The sequence below is a fragment of the Maylandia zebra genome, linkage group LG9, assembly GCF_041146795.1.
Source record: "Maylandia zebra isolate NMK-2024a linkage group LG9, Mzebra_GT3a, whole genome shotgun sequence".
NCBI lineage: Eukaryota > Metazoa > Chordata > Actinopteri > Cichliformes > Cichlidae > Maylandia > Maylandia zebra.
In genome coordinates this window covers 28,431,602-28,448,535 of record NC_135175.1, presented here as the reverse complement: position 1 = coordinate 28,448,535, position 16,934 = coordinate 28,431,602, and the positions used below count along the sequence as shown (strand labels likewise).

The 16,934-nt window shown below is 39.8% G+C and overlaps 1 protein-coding gene across 1 annotated transcript in view; it reads right to left on the bottom strand.

Annotated features, from left to right (window-relative positions):
• dpp6a (dipeptidyl-peptidase 6a) overlaps nucleotides 1–16,688 on the bottom strand; it is a 358,152-nt gene extending 341,464 nt beyond the window's left edge. Inside the window, exons 1-2 of the mRNA XM_076888303.1 lie at nucleotides 16,415–16,688; nucleotides 16,256–16,323 (exon numbers count right to left, since the gene is read on the bottom strand). Of these exons, the coding sequence (XP_076744418.1) occupies nucleotides 16,256–16,312 (57 nt within the window). The 5' untranslated portion in view covers nucleotides 16,313–16,323; nucleotides 16,415–16,688. The remainder of the gene's footprint in view (nucleotides 1–16,255; nucleotides 16,324–16,414) is intronic.
• Between the last annotated feature and the right edge of the window lie 246 nt (nucleotides 16,689–16,934).

Below are 16,934 nucleotides of genomic sequence, written 5' to 3'. Positions count from 1 at the left end.
CTGATTGTTTGTGCCTCCTCTTTAATACGTGGTAAGTTTTTGCCATCATACATTTTTATGATAGTTTTATGATTTAATCAAAAAGAAAAAAAGGGTGCCAATAAAACCATCCTTAAAAACTGCTTCTCTTTTTTTCTTTCAGTGACATGTATGTGGCAGTGCAAGCGTTGTTCCATCAGGGAGAGTAGTGGGTACAAATTATTGAAACACTGTAGATTACATCACCATTATGGACCCAACCAGTGTTATCTTTGTATATATGTAAATTGTCCATGCACATTTAAGACTTGGTGTGGACTAAAAACACATGTTTACAGATGTCATTCTTCTCATTTTAAACAGACAGCTGTCAGTTCAGTCACTTTTAGGTGTAAGTTATGTGACTGCAGTGACCTTACCACAGAGAGAGATTATTTTGGACATATTGGATCACATTTATGAAATAGTGAGTATTACAGGCTGCTCTTTCAAGACAAATATCTTTGGTACATTTCACACAAAAAGAGGAAGCATCATTTAAATTCACTCAAAGATTTCAAGGTAGGTTTAGTGGTGTGTGTTGACCCAGCACAAAATTCTGATGACCCTGAAGTAGGGGTGGGCGATATAAACAATATACGATAGAGACAATATAAATTTGGCCAACGGTAGAGATTTTGACTATCTGGGGATGGGCGTCCAGGTACACACCGGCTCACTCCTTGGCGGCCGCTTATCGGGGCCTGGAGCCTGGGGCTCGCTCGGGCCACTTCGGAGGTGGGGTGCCCTCAGCCTCTCGGCCTGGGGCTCGGTCACTCAGGCGCAGCTGGCTGCCGGCGGAGCTCACGGGCGCGTCACTGCAACTCCCCCTGGCTTCTGCTCCGCGGCTGCTGAGTGAGCCCTCATCTGGGACTCTCCTCAGCTCTTTCTGGGACAGTGGCGCGGCTGCCCCTCTGTTAGTCTTCCTTGGTCTCTTGTGTTCTGGGGGCCTCTGGATGTCTGGAGTTTTGATCTCCTCCACACCTGCTTCATGCCCCGGAGGACGGGGCTGTGGCCCCCCCCACACCCTCTAGCAGATCATTACATGAAGGAACCTTTAAAAAAACAAAAAAACAAGCGCGTCCATGCTCACAGGTGTACACACGGGTGATCACACCCACAAACTACACACTTTTTGGCTCCTACCTCAAAGCACACTGTGTTCTGTTGATCTTATGTGCTGCACAATAATGTTTAATATTTAGTATTTACTGTCATATTCCCATATATCATTGTGATGTTGTTTATTCTATTACTCTTGTTCTCTTCTGCTTGTTTTTTTTTTCCTTTCTCAACAGGTGATCCAGGTGATCGATATATGCATTTTTTTTCTTTTCTTTCTTTTTTTTTTTCCTGCCCATTCTGTTGGTTTTTGTTTTTTGCCCTTCTCCCCCGTCCCTCTTCTCAGCTGTTTCTCTTTCCCTCTTTCTTTCTCCCCTTCTTTCCTCCAGTCAAGTCTGTCCCGTATTCAGCAAGTGAAAATAAAATAAACAATAAAAGGTGAATCAAATGGACCATTATGGCAAGGCTGGGATGGTCAATTTGGTAAAGTAAATCCGTTGGGCATCTTTCTTTGCCTTTAGACAACAATTCTGATGGCAAAAGAGCCAAACGGGACAGGCAAAAAAAAAAAAAAAAAAAAAGAGAGATTTTGACTATACCGCTCTATCGCGATAGCGCATGTTGATGATGTCATCAAGCTGCGCCTGTTTTGGTCGAAAGCATCGCAGCAGCTACAACCATTATCATCTGCAAATTATGCCAGGCGACAGTCATAGCAAAGAGATGAAGCACTTTTGAAATATGGGGAAAGCCAAAAACTGCGCTTCCTCCACTTCCGTAACATTGATTCGTTAATGTTGAATTCTCTCGCAGCTGTTCTATTCCCATGTTGTTGCAGTATATTAATAACTAACCTCTTATTGTGGATGAATGATCTCAGTTGTTCTCCTGACTGAAGTTTGGCCCGTGTATAGCATCCTGCTATGCGATTGCATTTGTCCCTGACCACCAGAATCCCTCACGTTAACTTTTATCGAGTGGAAAAAAAGTTGGCGTTCATCCTCCAGGTTCACTGTGCTAATGTTATGCTAACATAGCTGTGTCGCTAGCAATCACGTAGCACAACATTATATACCAGGTAGTCCAACTTCAGTAACCCTGCAAACGTGACTGCTGTTTCGTTTTCTGTCTTCATTTATGTTGGAAGTGGTAGCAGAGCTGTACGTTTTAATAAGTTTCAAAAATCTCTCAGTCAGAACATGGTATGTCATGTTTAGGTGGAAACTAGCGAGCTGACTTCCTGTTAACTTCTAACTCCGTTAAATTTAATAAATTCTGTTTTCATGGATGACTGGATGTTAAACTTAATTGTTACACCTGGTAAAGCAGCAACGCTGATGATTTTACTAAAGATGAAAGAATTTAGACGGTTTTTAACTCTTAGTGTTCGTTTGAATGGAAGAGGACGGAGTTTTGGACCCAGATTACTCCGCGAAGCTCCTCACTATGGCAGCGGTAATGCTCTGACAATCCATCAAGCAGTTCGGCTTACCAAAGTTGTACTAAAACATTTTTTAACAGATTTCTGCATGCCAAAATCGATTCAAGGTCAGTAAGCACAACCAGAATTCATACATAAGGCACACTCTAGATTTTTGAGAAAATTAAAGGATTTTAAGTGTGCCTTATAGTGTGGAAATTACGTTATACAGAAGAAAAGAATATATCGCGATATATATCGCTACCGCACATGCTTCAAATTATATCGCGATATAAATTTTAGGCCATATCGCCCAGCCGTATCCTGAAGGTGTAGGTGCTAGTTGCTGTTGGAACTGAGTTGGTGTCAGGAAGTAATCATTCCACTGAAAATTTGGCAGAGCTTGTTGAACAGAACATAGCTGGGATATTGTTAAAATTGGAATACATATTTTAAATACCAGCCACAGCAGTAGATGGCTTGGTGGAGGAGTTGAGTTTTTTGTTAAGTTCTGCTTGTACTTCAGTCACAAAACGAACTGTTGAAGAGGTATTCAAGAGCCATAACCTTCATATCGGTCAGGCTGTTGTTGAGGAGCTTGCCAATAATGTGTGCATTTCTAACCCTGTATCAAAAATTTTAGCTAAGTGTGGCCCTCTAGGAACTTCATTTAAATGAAAACAATACTATAAGGTTAACTTTAGGGTCGTAGAGCCTGTTGAGTACATTTTATCTGTTGATCAACAAAAGTCATGTCAGTACATTCCTTTATTAAAGTTATTGCAAGAATTATTGAGTCAAAATCACTTACTTGATAGAGTGATTGAGCAACAAGAAAGGACAAGAAAAAAGTGAGGATTTGGCTGATGGTCTGAGTGTTTACAGGTCTTTCCGAGATGGCAAACACTTTAGAACCAATAGCCTTTTAGCTGTTGACGTGCTGAGAATCTCCGTTACACTTTACATTGATGATTTTGAGGTTTGCAATCCTCTTGGAACCTCACGCAAAAAACACAAGCTTTGTGGTATTTGTTAGGTCTTGGATAATTTGCCTCCAGGCTCTCATTCAGCACTAACATTTACCTAGCTGTTCTTTGGAAAAGTGATGATTTAAAGACATTTGGGTTTGAAAAGGTGTTGGAACCCCTGTTAAAAGATCTTGTGATCTTGGAAGAAGATGGTGTGTTTATTGCTCAGATGAATGAGTTTGTTAAAGGCACCGTAAATTGCGTAATAGCTGATAACCTAGCTGCTCACGGGCTTGCAGGTTTTGTTAAAAAAAATTTCTGGGAAACACGTATGTAGATTCTGTGTCGCTAAGAAAAATGAAATTCAGTTTTTGACTGCAGATGTTTTTGAGTGTAGAACACGTGAACTCCATCAGGCTCACTTACAATCTGCATTGGAAACCTCAAGCCTGTGTTGTGGGGTTAAATGTGACTGTGTTTTGACTAAAAAAGTCTCTCTCATTTTGATGTTATTGCAGGCTTTACCCTGGATATAGTACACGATTTATTTGAGGGCATTATACCTGTAGAACTAGCAGAATGCTTGGCTGATTTGATCTCCATAAAGTATTTCACCTTAGAAAAACTTAACAGTTTAATCCAAAGTTTTGAATACAAATGGGAAGATAAGACAAATTTTCCTCACCTCATACCACATACCTAGAGTCATTGTGACAGCATGTTGACTGTAACATTCTCATACAAATTGTGATGTTGCCTCAAATGCAAATCGTTAAAATTTTGAGATTAGCAACGAGACACCTGGCATTGAGGAAAGGATGTCTTGAATACCAAACAGTATTAAGCGTTGCAATAAAGAATTTCTGGAATTTGGTATTGGAAGGAAATGGTCATCAGTATTCGTAAATAGAAATGTCTATGAACTTTGAGCTGTTTAGTACTAACACTTCTATACCTTTTTTATTTTACCAGCTGAATTAGCCTTTTGTTGAGTCCGGTCCCCCTAAGTTACTCTTGCTACGTCTGACAAACATGACCAGTGCAACAGATGTGCGAGCAGGCATGCTTCATAATGTTTGGTGCATTTATCTGGGAGTGGGGCCTTCCACACTGTTTAATCCATTCACGTTGTTTTTGGCTTTGTGACTGGAAAGAACACAACTCCTCTAGACACAATCTCTCGGGGTATCGGTGGGCGCACCACTTCACCATCTTGCTTGAAGTCAATGTTTGTCAGACATAGTAACGGTTGCTATGATGTGTAATTGGACAATGGCTCTTTCAGGGGAGGGGCCGGTGAGAGGTCAATTACGCCACCTCTTTTGTTTTATGTTTTTCCTTTACTATCTATGGAATACTAAGATTCTACTGACATGAGATGTTTATTTTATAATTTGTGTATTGGAGTAATTACTAACAACTACTTTCGTGGTGTAATTTCCTGTTTATTACTTTGACTACTTAGATTTTATGAACAGCATAGAAACAGTTTTACTTGTTTTATTTTACTTTTGCAAATTTAACTTTGTCGTCTTATATTTTTTCATGTAGGATACGGACAGTGAGGCAAAAAGCTACATGGAGCAAACTGTAATAGGCGTGTACGTCATCCAAAAGGAGGGTGCTGAACCTGAAGATGACCCAGAGGACATTGGTGTCCTGATTGAGGGTGTGGAGGCTCTCACTGATTTGGGTAACATTGCACAAGCATGTGCTCTGTTGTTTGGACTCATATACTGTTCGAACCTGAGCTACCCACCAGAACTTAAATGCACCTTTGAAGTCCTCCAGAAGATACTTTTAAATCTTGATGGACAAAAGCTCAGTTTCTGAAAAACGAGCTTAAGGGGTGAGAGCACTTGAAAATGACTGATAGAAGGTCTTGAATGGTTTATTGGTGCAATGGTGATTTCCAGTATATAATGTTAATATTTGAGTTGTTTATATTATATTTTTTCTCTCATTTAAAAAGAAATAATTTTTTGTTAAGTTTTTGGATTCTCTCTGTTGGGCAAATCACCTTTTATACAGCACTGCAGATGATTTTTGTTTGTCCTTATATGGATAAGGATATGGATCATTTTACTTCCTAAAATGTTGTTGTTGTTTTGTTTTGTTTTTTTAAATCCCTGTATTTTTTTCCCTATGGATTTTGTTGTTGTTGTATTGCACCCAAATTATTTCTATACTTTTTTTTTTTCCATATTCACACAATAGTAATTCTATTTTGTCAAATGTTTTAACTTGCCACGTGGGAAATGTATTTTTATCTTTTAGTTTAATTTTTTAAAATACAGTTGACATATTAGTTTATAGAGCAAATTTTGCATTCGTTTTTAGTTGTGGAAGCTTTGGTTCCAACATAGTTCAGATGTCATTACCTGTTTAAATAAGTATTCTAATGTTTTACCTTTTAAAGTGGCATAATGCTTGCAGGTGTACAAAAATGGTAAGCTTTTAGGCTATGTTCACACTTCAGGCGAAAGCACATCAAATCCGATTTGTTTTTTTTTATCCTATGCGACCCATATCTGATCATGGTATGACAGTGTGAACGGCGCAAATCCGATATTTTCAAATCCGATCTGGGTCACTTTCGTATGTGGTATTGAATCCGATACATAGCCGATGTTTTAGAAAGCGACTGCTGTTTGAATGGTGAGGTCGCATTAAATCCGTCTTTTACGTCACTGACACAAGACAGACGCCAATTATCAGCGCCTGAGAAGACATCGCGAACGCTTCCTGGCCATCCAGTGTAGATGTTAGTGAAACTGTTGGGAAGACAACGTGAACATTTTATTTGTACTGTATAATCTGCAGATTCTGACAGAAATCTGCAACTATCCTTTGAAGCACCGCTCCTCTCTAAAACAGCAATAAGGATAATTATTTATTTATTTACATTACTATGTAAATAAAAATATAACTTAAAGCAAAAATTGGGAAACGTAAAGTCCAAAGTCTTTATATTAAGGCCATCAGTCAAACAATATTGTTTGCTCTGGGTCTAAACAGAGCGCTTTGTGTGTGACGTCTTCTTTTGCGCATGCGGGCCGCTTTGAGGGTTCACACTAGAGCGCGTTTGCTGTCGCATTTTATTTGTAGTGTGAACAAGCAGACAAAAAAATCGGATTTGATCAAATCGGAATTGAGCATTAAGACCTGCAGTGTGAACGTAGCCTTATATTGTCCAGTAAATCCAGTTAATAAAGTTAATGTTATCATAATCTGAATGTGACTTTTTATTATTGTAAAGTAGTGGGTTTCTAAATGTGTAACAAATGAAAACAAATCTAATTGAAATAATTAGATTGAAATGAGTGAAATCATCAACCCCCATATTGGTTCATTAAGCAAGACTAGCAGTAATTGCCTTGATTAACAAAGTAGTTGTTCAAACAACAAGATTTTGTGTTTTCCTAAAGTTTTTAACTTGTGTAGGATGAATTAAAACAAATTTCACTCTACATACTTAAATAAATCACTTCAAATCAATGTAAGTATACTACGTTGATCCAACGTAATTAGCTTTCATTAAACCACCAAATGTCAAATGTGTTGGTTTGACATGATCAAAAATGGTTTATTGTACTTGGTTAAATTGCGTGGAAAAAGGTGCCACGATTAAATTGTGTTCATCCAACAACAGATTTTTTTGAGTGTAGATTGTAGCATCATTTGATCAAGTTCAACGTGTAACACAAAATGTAGTTGTCAAGTAAACTTTAAAGAACGTTAAGCAAGTTGGGAATTGCAGAGTTCATGTCAGTGAACGTGTTTATCATATTCTTCCCATAAATTTCCCAATAAACAGACCACTGGGTGCACCGAAGAGCCTGAGAGATGTGATTATAACAGTTTTTGGATGATAATGAAGCTGTATGGCACAGAGAACTTGCAAGTTAGAGTTGGGATACTTGATAAAATTGTTGATTTTGGGTCTTTCTTTAGGATCAACTGACTGTAGGAAAACTCCTTTAAAACAAATTCTTGCCTTAAAGTATCGAAAATAATTACTCCATAAAACTGCAAGAAAATATTATCCAATCTAAACTCATTTATTCTTAAAGTTTTTGATCACAAATCAAATCTTCAAATCCCTAAAACATTTTCTGGTTTTAAGATATCCTACTGCTTAGGCTGGGCATGAGAAGAAATAACAGCTCAAAAAGGGTGGAACAAAGCCAGTTTTGGGGAAAGCGGGGTCTGTTTTCACATTAGGAAACATGTCACCAGCCACAAATACACCACTTGTTTAATCACATTCACTGATAATAAGTACCTGAGCAACAGCAAATGAAGGGGTAGGAAAAGTGGGAAACAGAGCAAAGTTTAAAAACAGTGATTGTGTTTCACAAACTACTAATGAATTTTTTTTTAAAGAAAACCCTGCACTGCGCTTCACTGTGATCAAGAAGGTATTTAACAGACACTTCAAACTGATAAAAAACTAAAACTGCTGCTCAATGTCCTGTGATAACATGGTCACAACTCATCACTGACAACCTTCTTTGCATTAATGCCACTGAGCATTAATTTCAAATCTGTCCATACACTGGATGAACGCTCATAATAAAAAGATTATGACCAAAGTTTAGACATTAAGCTCAATTAGAGTAGACTGCTCTAAACACTTGGTTTTATATTTCTTTCCCTAGAAGCCCCACCCACCTTAAACTTTGTGTTTGCATGAAGCAGCCAATCAGAACAAAGCTGGCTTAAAGGGAAGGGAGCTTGTTTCAGAGAGGATGAACCCCTCATCCTTGGCTGCACAGGCCAAGTGTAAAGCCAAATGTTTGAGTGTTTCTTTCTGATATGAAATAAATATGGCCAGCACACTTTAATTTTTAAGTATGCAGACATTCACAAAGCATTTCATAAATGCTGATGGCTTCTTCTATTCCTGCTGAGAAAATATCTGCAGCATAGAGAGAGCACAGGTAGAGCAAACCCATGAAAAACTATTTGCTATTTATATGAACATCTCTCTGGATTTCTGACCACGGCCATTAAATGCATAGATTTGCCCTGGGTCCTGTTGTGTGGGTTTATGATATATAAGAATAAACAGTGACTGGAGCAGAAAGTGACCTCTCTTTTTCTTCTCCATTTTCAGCACAAGAACCGAAGTTACAACTCGAGGATCAAACACACCAGCAACGCATAAAGCTTTTTTTAGTCTTCACTTCTATGGTATATTCCCTTTCATAAAAAATCAATATGAATAAAATGATGGCTTATTTAGAGTAACTGATATCCCACTGTTTTACATGATGGGATGAAAAGTCCCACTGCCTTTCTATTAAACAGCAGCATGATGCTAGACTCTCTTCACAAAGCATACTGCAGTTTCTAGACTATTCTAATAATTTTTCGCTATCAGCATTTGTGCAATTGGAAACCAAACTCTATATAATGCAAACCACTCCATTTAAGTCCCACCATTAAGAAACCATTAATTTAATGATTTCATCATTTCAGAAGCCTCATTATACACAAACTCCACTTTGGGGGGGTGAAATATGGGACTTTCTACGCTCAAGCTCATGGACTCTCTCATCCAGCAGAGGGCAAACTTAAGCCTGATGTGCAGGCGTCAGCACATTGAAATTGTTTGGTACTTCTCTTTTTGCAGACTCATTTGCATTAGATGGCTGTAAAAGTGGGGAAACTGACGGTACAGTCCACTGGGACAGGCTCTGGCAGGATGAAACATGCTGGATGCAGTAACTCCAACCGGTTTTGATGGGTAGTGAGGCCTCTGGAGCCACACAATGGATGTGTTTGTGATTTTAGATATGGCTTAAGTGTCTGTCTTCCAAACAACAGCTGCTGTTTAGTGCTGTGGAGCCATTTGTCTCGTCGGGTCTTGTTGACTGCTTGTGAAACGCCACCAGATGGGTTGTCATGACCCAAGCATTTCGCCAAGCAGCCACTCACTCAAAAGGCCAGGGAGGTCTCAGGGATTCATGCAATTACAGTCCCTGCGGTGTCAGTCATCCCCTGGAAAACACACTTGCTGCAACCGAGTGACACCAACACTGCGGTGACTTTGAATTCCATGTAAGCATCACATTGAGTTTGCTTTTTTTTCCCCCTCCCCCAGGCTGACATACTGTAATAAAGCTCCTGTTTCCTCAAGGATTTCCTGTGTGTAGTATGAGCTCAGGCAGGGGAGCACTGCTGCAGCACCTGATGATTAAGTGCACACACCAGTGGGTTGTTACAAACAGCAATGCCACTGCAGCAGAATTAGCAATCTGCAATGCATTTAAGAAAAAAAATACAAATAACCCCAAAGAACAAAAAATGTCACCTGGTGGTTTTAAAAGTGAGAAAATCTATTCTCTCACTGTGTGTGTGTGTGTGTGTGTGTGTGTGTGTGTGTGTGTGTGTGTGTGTGTGTGTGTGTGTGTGTGTGTGTGTGTGTTGCATTATTCATTTCACAGAGGCAGAGCTCTAAGAAGCGGATCCAAATCCCATTTCTTTGTGTACACTGTAAACAAGTTTCCATACAAATACAGAGGCACAAGGTGCATTTTTTTTTTGCAGACACTGTGAAGACAGACTTGATCAAATTGCCACCAGGTAGCAGCTTTTATATGTGTGAGAATTGCATGAAGGAGCATCTTCAAAAGCAGAGACTGCAAAGGTTGTGCTATAAACGCGAATGAGCTCAGTTTGACCGAGGACGTCGCTCCTTTTCCCCCAGAGTCAGCAGAATGAGAAAAAGATTACTGGTGCTAATGAGCGAGAGAGGGTCTTGAGTACAGGAATTCAAAGTGCAAACATGATTGAGATAGGCCTTCTGATGCTAGTTTACTAGGCAGGGAGGTGGGGGGAGGAAGTGTGAAGAAAATCAATCATGATTTCCATAGACTCCAGTGAGGGAGTCAGAGTGATAACTGTGCATTACAATGGACCCCATGCATAATGAGAGCAGGGATCAATACTTGGCGCATTCATGCTGGTGTTTGCCCTGCTGTTGGCCAAAAAAGCTGCGGTAATTAAGGAGTCTCCCCTCAATCCAAATACCTTTCAGCTTAGCTCCTGAGCACCGCAAGGATCCGTTTGCTGTGTTTCCTCTGATGCAAGTTCAATATTTGTAGAAACAAATGACTTTTAGTTTAAAAACACCCCAAACAATCCATGCAGTAATAAGACGCACAAATAAGCCTCGGGGGAATTTAAATTATATGCCAAGACAAAAGTCCAATATTTCTTAATAGCAGATTTAGTCAAGTGATCAGTTTCCATTTGGGCAGCAGCAGTTAATGCATATTCATTGCACGAGACAATCAGTTTAGTTTCGTTAAACTTTCACAGCCTTGTTATGAATTTGTAATCAGAAGAATTTGGGGGGGGGGGGGGGGTTCTGGGCATTGCTGATGCAGAGATTAGCAAAAGTTGCAAATGGGTTGAAACTCAGGGAGTTAATTGGGATTTAGTGTGCGCGCAGGGCCGCGGGGCTGTCAAGGGCCAAGATAATCGAGCTAGCCTGCTGTGACCAAGGGGATGGAGAAGAAAGGAGCAGCATGACACATAGAGGCAAAAAGTTAAGCTCTGAATTGATATCAGAGCAGTGGGAAACTTACAAGCAGCGAAAAGGAAAAAAAATCCTAGATTTATTAAATATGCGAGTCAAATCTTGAACAAAATCGCACAGTGTAGCTGGAATCATAGAAAATGTTAACTAAAGAGGAGCTCTTTGACTATGTGATAAATCATGTAATCAAAAAGCTTCCAGCAAGAAAAGATCTTCCACTTATCAAGCACTGCCTACCTCATGCAATCCAATTAAAAAGCTCTGCTGTAATAATTATCAGTCCATCCAGTTAACATGCATGGCGGGGAGGGAGTTTTTGAGTTTTAGGAGCATAACTGTAGCATATATGGCAAAGCTGCTCTATTACTTTGCATTCAACTGCATGATGTGAACACTTTATTCCCAACAAAGTGTCTAATCAGTGTATATCCCACCAAGCCAATGCAAGACCCCCTAAGAGTTCATACATTGTAGTACAACACTGCCCTCTAGTGACCATTTGACCATTTTCATAATGTATTTGCTGCAAATTCCCACATAACATGCTTGTTTTTGCACCAATATGTGGTATATTAATCCTACAAGATGACATCAAAAATAGCCATCAACTATAGCTTCTATTTCTACTTATACACCAAGGTGGCATGCTCTAAATATGGCTATGAAACACAGTATGCTCAGTGTAACCACAGATAGGTTAAACAGTCCAGCTAAACAACATTAAAATTACCTGACCCACACTAGAGGGGGCAACATAATGTCTTAAGGTGACATTTACAAATTTATAAACTTAATAACAGAATAATTGAAATAATAAATAATAGAAAATTAGATTATTGGTGCTGCAACTAACAGTTATTTCCACTAAAATGTTATTTGATTAATATTATTATAATACAATATTCTAATAATACCATACTATATTATTAGATCTGCAACATATCCAACACACTTTGAAGACTCCAAAATTCTCAAATTAAATTCTACACACCACAAAAACAGACTGAGAAAAGGGAAGCATGAGGGTTGAATGAGCCATCCCTACACATAATGTCCTACATTTCCCAGAATGCTTTTAGATAAACACATTAAAGGGACTTCCTCTTTTTTGCTGCACCCCTGCAGGAGGATCATGTGGAAACAGAGCACAATCGTAACATCAGTACGGGTTATAATAAAGAAAGACAGCTAGAAGAAGCAGCTTTCTCTGCCCCCACGAATTCCCCCAGATGTTCTTGCACATTATGATGGTTTAGAGATTTCTAACAGCACCCCCGAGCTTCAGCCCACCCCCGAGCTTCTGATCTGTGATAAGGAAGATGAGAGGTACTGTTGGTGTTACAGATAACACAATCAAAGTACTATAAAGCCATTTGTGATATCCCATCACCTCCATTTAGCTGTGGGAATAGCAGAAATCCAACAATGACATCGGTGTAGGAAACATCTTCAGTACAGGATTATTTTCCCTACTGGTTTCAATGGAATACCAAAGTATCCTAAAATAGTCGCAGCACACCTGCTGTCCATTCATTTCAGGTGTTTATAAACATGTCACATCTTGGCTCGAACTGATAAGCATGACCATGTGACCATGTGCTTTATACCATTGGGACGCCTGCAGAACCATGCAAACCTAATCGCTGTGTCATTAATCTATGAGGAAAAGTCTCATGGGATGGCTGTCAACAAGACTATAAATAGAAACTCCACAGAAAGAGAGAGGCGACTCATCAAAGAGAACTTTTCTGCAGCGTTAAGGATTTGCACAGAACCAAAAAAAACAACAAAAAACAAAACAAGCAAGCAAAAAAACAAAACAAAAAAACCCCCCAAAAACAAAATGGTTTGAAATCGCAGCACGTCCTGCTGGTGGGCTAAAAGTGGCCACGGGACAGATAATGAAACGGACACTGGTGTCTGAAGAGCCGTTTAGTCTGATTCTATTTTCTCTCACAAAGTTGACGGGTAAGAGGAGATGAAAGATCCCAGAATTAGAATAAGCAGTGAGTGAAAGGACATCATAAATATTTTATGCACAATAATATCAGCGTGCTGGAAAAAAACAAAACAGAACACAGACAAACCCACGGCAGAAATGAGGACAAAATGTTTAAACACAAGTCAACGATAAATAAACGACTCATATGACAGACAGAGAGACTACTGTGGCAGAGCATCCCAACCTGTTGGATGAACACAGCCACCTTCCATCTACACCAGTTAATTTAGCCAATTTTGCCATAATAAAAGAGCCACAATAAAAAAGTTTATAAAAAGATCAAATTGATATTTACTAGAACTGAGTTCACGTTATTGGTGCGACCCTCTGACACAGCCCCAGTTTCTCATGTAATCCCTTTGGAAAATGAATTGCCCGCTCCTGATCTACACTATCTGTTATGGTTCACATGTTCAGTTTAAATGATCTGGATGCTATCTAACACTGTTAACATAAAATAGTTCAATTAAGTTCAATTTTATTTATATAGCACCAAAATCATGAAAACAGTCACCTCGATGTGTTTTATAAAGACCGTACAGTAACACAGAGAAAACCCAATAATCAAAAGACCCCATGAGGAAGGAATTGGTGACAGGAGGAAGGAAAAACTCCCTTTTAACAGGAAGAAACTTTCAGCAGAACCAGGCTCAGGGAGCTGTGACCAGTTGGCAGTGATGGGAGGAAGACGGGACATAGCAGTGTCTTTTTATACAGCTTAACAGACATGTTTAGAAGTTAGCATTTATGCTCTAGACACAAAGTACATGAATCCCGGTCATTTCGACTTCTTCTTCCAGCTGCTCCCTTTAGGGGTCACCACAGCGAATCATCTCCCTCCATCTCACACTGTCCTTAGCATCCTCTTCCATCACATCAACCCTCTACATGTCCTCCTTCGCTGCATCCATGAATCTCCTCTGTGATTTTCCTATTTTCCTCCTGTTGGCAGTTTCATATTCGACATCCTTTGCTCAATATATCCACTATCTGTCCTCTGCACATGTCCAAACCATCTGAGCGTTGCAAACTTCAACTCTGCCACCTACAACTCAGCCTCCTGTTGTTATGTCAGTGCAAGTGTCTCCAAACCGTACCTCATAACTGGTCTCACTACCATCATGTAAACCTTCATTTTCACTCTTGCTGCTATCCGTCTGTCTCAAATCACCCTCGACACTCGTCTCCACCCCCTCCACCCTGACATCACTCTCTTTTTCACTTCTGTTGTACATTGCCAATTGATTTGAATGATTGACTCTAGATATTTAAACCAGTAAGCCATTTGAGTTCATCATTTTATCCATGTATTTGCTGCATCTGCCTACTGTGTTGTATATAATATAATCCTGTTTTCAGAAAAGTTCAAAATAAAGTCAAAATAAAACTAAATCCTATTATCTGCAAATCATCCTCATCATAAATTATGTTGCAAAGAAAACCTATATAATGCTGACACTGAAGAATTAAGGATTTTTTAAACAAATAAGCTCATTTTAAATTTGAAGTGAGCAGCATGTTTCAAAACAGCTAGGACAGGACCATGTTTACCTTGTGTTGCATCACCTGCTCTGTAAGCGTTTCTGAAGAAGGAGACTATTCTCCCATTTTTGTTTAATAGAGGATTTTACCTTTTCAACCCTGATTCTTTTACTGATGTAATATGGGCTGAATGTCGTTTGGCATTGTCTTGCTAAAATAAGCAAGACCTTTCCCAAGAAACTCCTCATCTACTGTTGCTTTGGTGTTGATGCTGCTCTAAAACTAGTATACATCTTCTGTGTTAGTGGTACTTTTGCACATGTGCAAGTTCTCCATACAGTGGTATCTGTAACGTTACAGATACCATCCGGGATGCTTTAATTAGTCAAAATAAAGGGAGGTTTTCTACTTTCCTCTCAGTTACATAAACTTTGAACCAGAGCCGGGAGCTGCATTTCTGAATCATGCTTGTATGCTTTTTTTCTTCATCTTTGTTGGTTAAATTTTAACTTTGGTTTAGGAATCAAAGACTAACTGTTACTGACAATGTTCCTAAGTACATGCAGAGATTTTAACCACCATGTCTGTTATGAATGGAGTGGGTTCAGAGATTATAGCTGAGGGCTATAAATGGTTATTTTTCCATCATTTGGCCTTTGCTTCTATATTAAAAATGTATGGAATTTGCAGGCTCGCGGCATGCGTTCGACTCATGTGTTTCATTCTGAAGTCCCCTGATTCCCAGTGTGAGTGGGCCTGCACCTTCACGCTGAGAGTAAAACAAACCAGCCTCTCTCAATTAAACTGAGAGTGATAACAAACACAAAGCATTCGTGTGTAATAATATGTGTCCACACCCATCGAAACTCATTTACAAGATCTTTCTCGACACTTCTGTGAGTGGACAGGGACGTCTCTAATCAGTATGCATCAATCCATAAACCCAAATATTTGTATCTAATGAGCAATATTTGTAAACACTTAGAAGTCTGCATGTGTTACTCCTGCTGGTGATGAATAAGGTTTCATCCTTCAATGCGCGTACACACACACACACACACACACACCAGAGCCTGGAAAGCCCTCTATTCCTGCTCCTCCTCACTCCTTTCCATCTCTTTCCTCCCACATCCTCCAGCTTTTCTGCTTCCTCCTTGTTTAATCCAACCCCACACTCTGTCATCCACAGACCCTCTCTTCCCTGTCTTTCTCCTAGTTGACTGCATCCACACAGCAGTAGAAGCAGCCTTGTTATGTGGGTCACAAGCTTGGTAAAACAGCTGTGGTACAGTATGTCATCATCTTGGATATGAGACAGCAGGTGCCTGTCAAGTTATTGAGGAAGAGATTTGAGGAGGAAATCCCATCAGTGTGGAAAAAAACTGCAAGTGAGCATCATAGTCATCATTTGCTTCTTTTTTTTTTCTTTAGCATTTTTGCAGTGTACACAAACCAGCCTCGCTTTTCTTCTTTCCAAAACCTTTAACATAAACTGCTCACCAACACCCTTCCCTTCATTGAAACTGATTTCATTTTGTCTCCACAAGAAATTCTATCCGCGCTCATCTTTCAACATCTCCAAAGCGCACAGACGCGCAATAACCCAGCATGATGAAAACTGCGTCTATAGCTTTTTGTAAGCTTGCAAACAAACATCCAGTATCACTGGTATGCTCCTTCCAGCGCTGCGCCATAAATGGACGCTGGAAAGAGACTGTTAAATCTTAACTTCTTCATACGTAAGTCTTTCTTACCTTTCCTCCCTTGGAGCATCTGCGATACGCATTTGTGGCTCCCGCTGTTTGATTCATGGCGAAAACCTCTGCAAAAGTAAAGAACAAGCTGAAAGTTGGAGTCAATTTTAAGCAGGCGGGCACGGAAATCTGTGTGTGTGGGGTTGTTTTTTTTAATACCTAGTGCGCTGGATTGCCCTGGCTGTCGGTCCTCGTTGAAAAAGAACCGCGCTTGGTGTTCAGACTTACACTAAATTTTCTAAATATTTCCCCCGATGTAGTCCAGAGAATTTAATGAGCTCTCCTGCTTGCTGTTCCAGGACAAAGTGATGCTGATTATCACGCAGTCGAATATAAATCCGCTGGGAAGTTTCACACCAAATCAACCTGTAAAACTGGCTGCTTTAAATCTACTTACATTTTTTTGTAATATAAGTTGGTCTCTATATTCGAGCTCTCAGGATGATTTTGAATCAGACCTGCACAAACTGACGGAAACGCGCCTCTGTGTGTGTGCGTGTGTGTGTTCGCCCAGCAATTGCGCAAGCGCATCTCCACTGACAGCTTGACTACATGGAGTTGAAGAAGGAGCCTGTCAACACTGCTCGCCCACTCTAGAGCAGCAGGCAGTAGGGACTGCAGGGTACACTGTAATTATGTATCATGAGGAACCGTATATGATACCATACTATGATAATGT